The sequence below is a fragment of the Panthera leo genome, chromosome B1, assembly GCF_018350215.1.
Source record: "Panthera leo isolate Ple1 chromosome B1, P.leo_Ple1_pat1.1, whole genome shotgun sequence".
In the NCBI taxonomy this organism is placed as follows: Eukaryota; Metazoa; Chordata; class Mammalia; order Carnivora; family Felidae; genus Panthera; species Panthera leo.
Window position 1 is genome coordinate 163,396,888 of NC_056682.1, and position 10,325 is coordinate 163,407,212.

General features: G+C 38.2%; 1 protein-coding gene across 4 annotated transcripts in view; it reads left to right on the forward strand.

Annotated features, from left to right (window-relative positions):
• The window catches only part of SGCB (sarcoglycan beta), a 30,424-nt gene extending 20,184 nt beyond the window's left edge, over positions 1-10,240 (forward strand). For all 4 annotated transcript variants that reach the window (XM_042936406.1, XM_042936405.1, XM_042936404.1 and 1 more), the window contains 4 exons: positions 2,321-2,506; positions 3,156-3,347; positions 3,656-3,787; positions 7,096-10,240. In XM_042936406.1, the coding sequence (XP_042792340.1) occupies positions 2,321-2,506; positions 3,156-3,347; positions 3,656-3,787; positions 7,096-7,299 (714 nt within the window). In that variant the 3' untranslated portion in view covers positions 7,300-10,240. The remainder of the gene's footprint in view (positions 1-2,320; positions 2,507-3,155; positions 3,348-3,655; positions 3,788-7,095) is intronic.
• Positions 10,241-10,325: the final 85 nt, after the last annotated feature.

Consider the following 10,325-nt stretch of genomic DNA (forward strand, 5'->3'; position numbering starts at 1 on the left):
GACCAAAAAGCAGGGTGAGAAACGGCAAATAACTTATCAGAGAAGAGAAACTGCTTGTGTGTGTTGAGGAGGGGGCTGCAGGGTGTGTTCATGAAAGTGCCTTGCAGAATCATCGGGATTGCCTCAGGAATTGGAAATACAAGTATTTTGAAAAGCAGGAGTGAGGCAGGAACTGAAAACAGCTTGTTTGAAAAACCTATAGGAGGAGCCATGAGATCCCTAGCCTTCCTCACCCTTCCAGCCAGCAGTGAGGCCACTATGCCTCCTAACCCCACACAGTGTGTTACAGAAGGGAGGGGATTCTTCCTGCCTGAGGATACTGTTGTGCAGAAGAGGGTAGGGATGGTTTTCCATTCCGGAAGCAGGGAAGTCTGAATCCTGGAAGCGCTGAGACTGTTTCCAGCTCCATCTGTCTGCTGTCTCTGTCCTCTGTCTCCAGCTCCCCGGCACCAGGCACATGTACCCCAGGCAAGACATGAAATAGCCTTCTGTGGAGGAAAGACCTGTAGATATTGACGCTTGGCAGGTCGCAGTGAAAAAGCCACCTAATCTCGTACTCTGAAGCCTGTCTACCACAAGCCCACCCCACACAGAGAACTTTCTATGCGCTTTTTTAAGCCTCAGTGTTAAATATGAACACTGAGCCACCAGGGATCAATAGATTTTTTGGAAAGCTCCCAGAACTGAGAAAATGATGGAGACCAAAAACACCCAAGCCGTAGGGAAATAGAATTCAGAGAGAGAAAATGTGATGAATGGCAGAAAACAAAAAATTAAAATCAGTATCTTCAGAGAAATAAGAGTATATTACATCCATGGAACAAGAATAGCATGCCATTAAAAAGGAGTGATTAAAGAATAAGGAAGAACTTGTAGAAATACACAGGGATGGATGGATGGGTGGATGGAGAGAGAGAAAGATTGGAAGATAAAAGGAACCCTTCCAGAAAGTTCAACAAAATTAAAGAATCAATCGAGGAAGTGTAACATTCTGTTAATAGGAGTTTCAGAAAGAGAGAAGAAAGAACACTGGGGAGAATGTTACCAAACAAATCAAGAAAATTTCCTAAAACAGATCGAAAACTACCATTCTGGGTGCAGTGTCATGCATAAAAAAGATGCACACCAAGGCAATTACTGTAAAATTTAAGAAAACAGGGATAAAGAGAAGATCCTAAAATATTCCACAGGAAAAGTAAAAACAGGTTATGCATGAAGAATACAAAATCACAGGCATCGGACCCCTCAAATGCAGCCCTGGAAACCAGAAAGCAGGGGCCTTCAAAATTTAGAGAGAAAATAACACCAAACCTAGGAATGTATATATCAAGCTAGACTATCCACCAAATGTTGAGGGCTTACAGAGACATTTTTTAACCATGCACACTCTCAAAATTTCCTTCACATAGATTCTTTCTAAGGAGGCCACTGGAGGAGGTGCTCACCAAAAGAAGTCATTAACTCCCAGAAAGCTGAAGGAAAGGACACAGCAAACTGGGTATCTAGCACTGGAGAAAGACAAGGAAGTTCCAGCATGAAAGTGAAGGAAAAATTCATGGTTACAGTTGTGTAACAGACCCAGGGCTAACAGACTGGACCAAGAATATAAGAGTTCCGGCAAGATTTCCTGAGACAGAAAACTAGAGCCAGTAGAATAAACTATCTGAGAGGTTTGGGCTTTCAGAACATTTTACTGAGTGACATTTTACAGAAACATCAGAGGTTTTGAAAAGATTCAGTCAGGCTTCCAAAGAAACTCACCAACCTTGGTCTGATGCTAAAGAAAGAGAAATATGAAACTCCAGGAGACACAGAGTACAAGAAACGAACTGCTCTCTTAGTTACAGTATTTGGTTTAGGATTGAAAAATACTTACATGTTCGTAATACTGACAATTCTGAACATGGATCCAGCCAAGACTTGAGATTGGGGGAGAAAAAATGAGATAAATTCTCATCTGGTAAAGTAGGAAATGAATAGATAAAACCTAAAAATGATGAGTGAAGAAATAATATACTCATATTACTTAAAAATACGAAATAAATTCTAGATGAAATACCTAAAATTGCTGAAAGTGGTTGTCCCTGGACGAGATGTGGAGGGAGCAGAAGAAATAAGAAACTGTTCTTTTAGCACATTTTTTTTTTTGACTCTTGGCTATTTGCCTTGATAAAAATGAAGTTGGTTTCGTTGATAGGTGGAAAACCAATTGATGTGTTCGTACCACTGATGAGACATTTTGGCAATGATCTTTTCTGTTTTCTTCCAGTTATGTTAAATGTACGTGACCTATCAACAAGGGGCTTGTTTCCTTTTTTAGATAACACTTGTTATCTGGGCTGTGATCCGCATCGGACCAAACGGCTGTGACAGCATGGAGTTCCACGAAAGTGGCCTGCTTCGGTTTAAGCAAGTATCTGACATGGGAGTCATACATCCTCTTTATAAGAGCACAGTAGGAGGAAGGCGGAATGAAAACTTGGTCATCACGGGCAACAACCAGCCTGTAAGTTACCACATTGGTTGAGGGACATTAGAGAAAAATTCTTAGTAAAAACCCAGTGTTGATTTTTGGAAATGGGTATTTTCCTTGAGAGACTGTCCATAAGCCTATTTAATAATATTGTTGGTCTTACAATCTATTAATGTAACATGCTTTCTTAATATCTGAATGTGGTATCCTTTTTTGTGGTAGATTAATTACTAGGAGAATACAGAACGTACTCTCTCTCCTCCACACGAGGTAACCAGCACACGAAGCACCTTCCCAGGTTGGAATACCCTCTACTTTCTGGAGGCTGGAAGAGAATATGCCAGTCTAGTCTGTGGCAGCCCATGCCAAGTGGCTGCTATAACATAGGTTTTTGATGGAATAGAACCTCAAGGAGGTATTCTTACCACCCCCCGCCCATCTTAGGCCTAGGTCTATATGCCCTGTGACCCATGGATTTGTGCAGAGCAGCGTAAGCAAACAAGCACATAAGCCCTCATTCTAAAGCCCTCTTTTCCCAAGTGGATAGAGAGGGGACAGACAGATGCAGTTAAAATTACTTGAAGTTAGGCTGTTATGATAAAGTGTTTTTGATAATGTTCTTGATGAGTTTTGGATGCAGTCTCCTTTGAAAACATATTTATGATAAAGTGTTTTTCTGAAGATTGTTTTTCAGCAAGGGACAACAAAGCTCAGTGTAGAAAAGAACAAAACTTCTATTACAAGTGACATTGGTATGCAGTTTTTTGACCCGAGGACTCAGAATATCTTATTCAGCACAGACTATGAAACTCATGAGTTTCATTTGCCAAGTGGAGTGAAAAGTTTGAATGTTCAAAAAGCATCTACTGAAAGGGTATGATTTATTTTGTTTGCTTTCTTAATGGAAGAGAATTACTGTCTGAATTTACAAAGCGGGAGGGGAGTTTTGCTGTTTTATAGTGATGTGAAAGGATAAATTCTGGAACAATGGGAAGGGTTGATTTGTTCTAGATTTGTCACCTGATCATTATCAAGTCACGTCTATCTCAACACCTATAAAACGTGACCAAAAATACTTGCCTTTCATATTCCATGGTTGAAACTCCTGTTCCTCTGTCTCTGATAATAATTCTCACTTTAATTTAGAAACGCTGTTTATTGCTTTCTTTTTTTAATTTTCAGATTACCAGCAATGCTACTAGTGATTTAAACATAAAAGTTGACGGGCGTGCTATTGTGCGTGGAAATGAAGGTGTATTCATTATGGGCAAAACCATTGAATTTCACATGGGTGGTAATATGGAGTTAAAGGCAGTGAGTATTAAGAGTTTTAGAGAATTATTAGATTCTTGGGTACATAAATCCATATGTGGAACAGTATACCATTATTAAAAACAATAATGTAGTTGTATATTTTTTGATATGGAAAGATGTTCAAAATGGACTTTGAGGTGAAAGAAAGTTACAGTTTGTGAAATATCTCATTTTTATTTTGCAAAACATATATGCATTTATAAAAACCTGGAAAACTATGCCAGAATGTCAACAGTGGCTGGCTATGGGTAGCAGGCTAACAGCTAATTTTAATTTTATTTATCTTTCTGCCTACCTGCTGTTTTCTAAAAAAAAAAAATTTTTACATAATGATTCCTCTATTATTTTAAAAGACAAAAGTAATCTTTTAAAATTCTGAAAGAATTCTCCAAGTGGGAATTCTCGAAGTATCCGTTCTCTGAAGTTGTTGGGGTTTTACTTTTTAGTTAAAGGTTGTTCATATCCTTTCATGAGTTTTGTATCTAATGATGTGAAAATCAATTAGCAAGTGTACAAAATGTATTTTATTCACCCATCTATTATTAACTAGAAAGGAAAAAGATTTTGCCTTTATTATAGCTATTGAAAAGTGAAATTTTGTACTTCACAGATTATATCTGAACTTCAGTAAGTAACAAATCTCATATAAGGGAGCCAGAAGTCCAAAAATGGCTTACCTGCTGGGGCGCCTGGGTGGCTCAGTCAATTAAGCGGCTGACTTCGGCTCAGGTCGTGATCTCACAGTCTGTGAGTTCGAGCCCCACGTCGGGCTCTGTGCTGACAGCTCAGAGCCTGGAGCCTGTTTCGGATTCTGTGTCTCCCTCTCTCTGACCCTCCCCTGTTCATGCTCTCTCTCTGTCTCAAAAATAAATAAACATTAAAAAAAAATGGCTTACCTGCTTATAGTTCTGATCAAAGCGTATTTCTTCAAAATGTCTTTGGCCACCTGCTATATGCAACTTAACTGAAACTAATTAAATTTATTTTACCAAGCATAAAATATGGCAAAAGTGAGCTTGAACCCCAGGACTTATAAAATAATTCTTTCCTTTTATTTAAGTTTAATTTCATAGTTCTAGAAAAAATAAGCTTTGAAAAATTAAGTTCTTCCATTTTCATAAATAGCTTTTCTCCCTGAAAGCACATATTCCAATTTCTAAAAAAAAAAAAAAAAAAGAAAGAAAGATGAACATAAAATGTGTTTCTTGCTAGAAACTCAATAGCAATACTGAGTATTTTTTGCACATATTGTAGTAAGAAGCTATTCCTCTAAGAGAGTAATGGTGAAGAATGGTCACAGGGGGCTATGAAACTCAAAGAAGCAAGAGGTGTGAGAGATATGTATATAACCATTAGCAAGCCAGCTAACTCCTTGTTTCCTATCTGAAAATTCTAACTGTTGTTAGTATGAGAAATATTAAAATACTTTGAAATGCACATAAACACATACCAGTTTCTCCACAGTTAGAAAAAAAAATCCAGTATTAAAAAGATAATTAGCTTTATAATTCAGTTAACATCAGTGGTTAGTTTTTAAGTGTATAGCTAATTATAAAAAAGAAAAAATTTTATCAAAAAAAAAGAATATCAAACTGCTTTTAAAGAAGTAACTGCTTTAGCAGTTAGAAGAAAGGAAAATTAAATGACCACAAGATGGCAACATTGGAACAAAATTTCAAAATTCATCACATATGGATTGTATTTATATCCTGTGCATAACTATCACTAGTCCATAGCCGCTTCCGTGACTTCATAACCAACTTTGTCTTATTGCTTTAAATACCTTCTGTAACCTGATAACTCTCACATTTGGAACTCCTACTCTAATCTCTCCTCTGAACTAAGATTCGCACACCCACCAGCTGCCTTCTTACCTCTCCACTCGAGGACATAATACACATCTCAGATTCAACAAGTCTAAAATCTTCGTATCCTCCCTCCTTCCCCAAACATGCCTTTCTTTTTTCGGTGTCCCCCTCTTGTGAAATGGCGCCCGTCAGCCCATCAGCAAAGCCTCCTGGCTCTGCCTTCGAAAGATAGAGTCTGGCCGCTTCTCACTGCCTCCACCACCACCAGCAACAACACCCCTCATGGTATAAACCCACCGCTTCCTGCTGCACTGTTGGCTGCTTCCACTTTCGCCCCTATAGTCCGTTCCCTGTATGGCAGCCAGAATGACCCTTTCTCAGAGATCACGTCACTTCCATATTCAGATCCCTCCAAGCAGCTTCCCATAGAATTCAGGATAAAACCCAAAAGTCCATTCCCTTTCCTAACATGTCTGGCCCCTAGTTATTTCTTTGACTCATCTCCTACCAGTCGACTCCCGCCTGCTCTCTGCTTTAGCCCCACTGGCTTCCACCTGCTCTAGAACACCAAGCACATCTTCACATCGGGGCCTTTGCATGGGTTGTTTCCTCTGCCTGCAGTGCCCTTCCCCAGTTTCCCATATGGCTTTCTCCTTCATATCACCCAGTTTGCACTGCACTGTGACCTTATCAGAGAGGCCTTTCCTGACCATCCTGTGTAAACACAGCTCCTGACTGGTCACTCTCTCTCTCTGCTTACCTTGAGTTATTTTTCTCCACTGATGTTTTATTTGTTTTACCTGTTCATGTATTTATTGTCTGCCCCTCCCCCATTAAAATGTCAACTGTGTGAGAACTTGGGCTCACCTGTCTCTTGACTGGTGTAGACAGCACCTAGAATGGTGTCTAACACATGGTAGACATTTAATAATTATGTGCTGGATGAATGAAAAGAAGAAAGAAAGAAGGGAGAGGCTTAGGAGTTCCCAAAAAGAAAAGACCTAAACGTTCCTGAAACAGCCTGGAGAACCTCCAGGCAGTTTTCTTTGAATGCCTGGTCTTCAGAATTATTTGGTTTGAAACTTCATTTGTGGCATTGCATAAATATTAGAAATCAAAATTAATTTTCTGTGAGAGAAAAACAAGCCTTTTTTCTTATCATCAGAAACTTACCAATCATTAGTAACTTTGTAAAAACTCTCTTAGGAAGTAACAAATGAAAATGATCTGAGACTTTATCAGTATCAGTCCCATATACTTAGGAATTTTGATATAATTTTAAGAGTGTTATAACTGTATTTGATCTACATTGTGAACTATTACTAAGAGGTCACTAGTTGAATCTTGACATTGGTTTTTTTTTCTTTGTTGTTGATTTGGTCATGACTTTACTGTTTCTTACTACATATTTTTCTTGTTAATATTCTAAGTTTTGTTTATTAGCTTTGTTCTGTCACCACTTGTGGAGGTAAACAAATTGTATTACTATTCTTCTCCTAGGAGAACAGCATCATCCTAAATGGAACCGTGATGGTTAGCACAACTCGCCTACCTAGTTCCTCCAGTGGGGACCAGTTTGGTACCGGTGACTGGGTACGCTACAAGCTCTGTATGTGTGCAGATGGAACTCTCTTCAAAGTACAAGTAACAGGCCAGAACATGGGCTGCCAGATCTCAGACAATCCCTGTGGAAACACTCATTAGAAGAACCCGCGAGGCCACCAATATGTTCATATCTTGACTTGACCTTTTTTTAAGAGTGTGCATGCAAATCATGTTTTTAGAGAGTTTGCAATAACTCTTATTTTATCCACAGAGCACTATTGTATCTATTATATGACCTCCATATTGAAAAGATTCTCAGAGAGCCTAAATTTTAGCACATTTCATTAAGTTGCACTGATCTTCAAATGGCAATTCTCTAAAATAATTACCAGAAGTGAATAGAAGCAAAATTAATCTCTAAAGAAGTGTTTTTAAAACTCCACTCTTCCTGGTCTAAAGGATAACTCTTTAGGCCACTCACTATAAGAAAGCTTTTGGTAACTAACGGGGATATACCCACTTAAGATGGTTGAAAGGGCCACCATTAATAAATGTCACATGCTCTGTCTTTTGGCTTCCGAGAGAAAAGACAGATTTTTGATGCATTAATTTTCAGCTATATTCTCAATGCAAGTGAAGTCATTAAAGAACTTCACATATGTGAGCTGGCATGAAACTATGGTTCCTTAGTTTTGCACCAGGATGAAAATACTCTGTAATAGAATGTTTACTTGTTAAATACTGATAAGTCGTGTTCACAGTGTGGTAGAAATTGAAACACCATCTCAGCTTTAAATAGCAAACGATGATAGCGGTCATCTGTGCATCTTACACACCCGAGGCACTGTCCCAGGCATCTTGTGTGTGCAATCTCTAATTCTCACCACAGCTCTGCGTGTAGGTGTTACTATTCCAGTTTTACCCATTAGGAAACTGAGGATCAGAACAGTTAAGAAGCTTGCCTGATGTCACATGGAAAAGAGCAGGGTTGAGATTGGAATTCACATGGGATTCAAATGAAAATGTACCTGCTTCCAACTCCCATGTTCTGTTCACTATCTGCACTGAAGTCTTACTTATTTAAAACTCCAGAAAAATGAATGAAGAGTAACTCAAACTTACCTAAGTAGATAAGAATCAAACAAAACAGTTATGCTTACTCAGGTTTAAAAATAAATAAATAAAATGGCCAACAGCTATCAGGTTTTAAACTAGCTTAAGCCAATTCCAAAATTATAATTTAGAGAAGTCAAATTAGTGTAGGGGTGGGTTACCCCAGTTTCCTAACTGATGGGCCTTGGCACTTTGGAGAACCTGAATTGGCTAAAAGGATTGCTAACTTATACACTCAGCCCTCAGGGGAGCTCAGTGAGAAGGGAGAGGACGTGGCCCCAGGCAAGTCCTGGTGGCTGGGGATGGCTGGGAAGGTTGCCACAGCCACAAGCCCTACAAATAGTCCCCTTTGCAGTGTGCGCCATGCCTTGAACAAAGTTGGGAAGCGCTGGAGTTAAGGGTGTTGATACAGGAAATAATTTTTAAGTAATTTTTGAGTAAGTATGAGACTTGATCTCTGCTCCTCATATTACAATCCCATCATAATGATCAACCCTCAAGCCAGTTGATTTTTAAGGTGTTTTATATTTGACTTAAAAGGGACTCTCTGGTATTCATCATGCACACAACACCAGGGATGGAGTTTTCAAAAACAGTTTACTGTAAAATAAGCAGTAGAGATGAATTGTAAGCCCCACTCTGCATTCAAGTACAACAGTATTCTGTCATGGTCTTTGAACTATGCAGATAAGAAAATCAATACAAAAAGCAATTTGCATTCACTACAATCACAGTTCCCTCTGATAGGACAACCAAATGCCTTAGAGATTATGAACAGTCATTAAAGTATTTAAAATAGATTGACTTACTATGTAATACTGAGTGCAGTTTTTAAAGGAAGGGGAAAAAATTGAACTTTGTGACCTCTGAGTGTTACGATATTCAAATCCTATTTGAATATATTCAGTGTCATTTAATATTTGAGTGATACTCAGAAAAATCCATTGGAATTTTCATTCAGATGCTCAGTATATTTTTAATTTTACATTCTTTATTTGTCTGCTTTATTTAGGTTTTGAAGGTTTCTTTAAATATTTTTACAAAAACTGCAAAACACTATGTTACAGAGTATTATTTATTGAATATAATTCATGAAACAATCTATTTTTATTCCTCTTTGAGAAATACTTGTGTTTTTGATACATCTCCATTAAGTGCTTTTAATGAGAGGATATTTTGATGTTTTTATAGAAGTGATTGTTAAGGTAACAGGTAACATATTTTTTAGGACATTTTGCAGGTAACCCTTGCCTTTTCCTTGAGATGTAGTCCTGGAAAATTCACCGGAAAGGAGATTAAGAACAAACCGTCCATTTTACCTGTGATCTGTTTTGCACAATGGCAAAGCTTTAGCTACGCATTCTCACCACCAGATGGTATTTTCCTATAAACTGAAACGTTAGCTTTGCCTATTTCTGCTGGTTGTACCTCCCCTGCATTGAGCACGGACATGACAAGCAGCAGACTCCGGCAAGGTAGACGGAGACAGGACCCCAGGAGAAGGGGCGTGGATACATGCTTGTTTAACCTAACCGGAGGTAGGTTACAGTGACAACAGGGACAGATGAAACGAAAGCAGAGTACTTCAGAAACCGTCCAAAGGGCAGTTAGGAAAATGTAAAACAACACAAGGAGGGACTGCCTATTTATGGGCTGCAAGATTTAAAAATATTTGTATTGTTTTTGCATTATGAGAAAACAAATTTTGTGCGATAGTTTTGATGAAAGGTGGAAGTTCTGCCTAGTTTTGAGTGAATTTTTTTTTTAAAGGATGAGAATGTTACAGTGCTAAACTTGACAGAAAAGAAACCATTGAAATGCTGATAATTTTAGTAGTCTTTTAAGAAGTGTTGAGGGGGCAAAGACAAATTATGCCATACAAAGATAACCCTGTAACTCTGTTTTGGATTGCTAACCTGAGTTTCAGTCAATTCAGTTTGTAATAACTATTAATGATCTCTGTTTACAATAAAGACTCTAAATTGTTTGCTGTTGATTTTTTTAATGGTTTAAATTAAGGTTCCTACTTAATCGTTCAAACATGATGGATTTAATTATAGCTTGATAATACT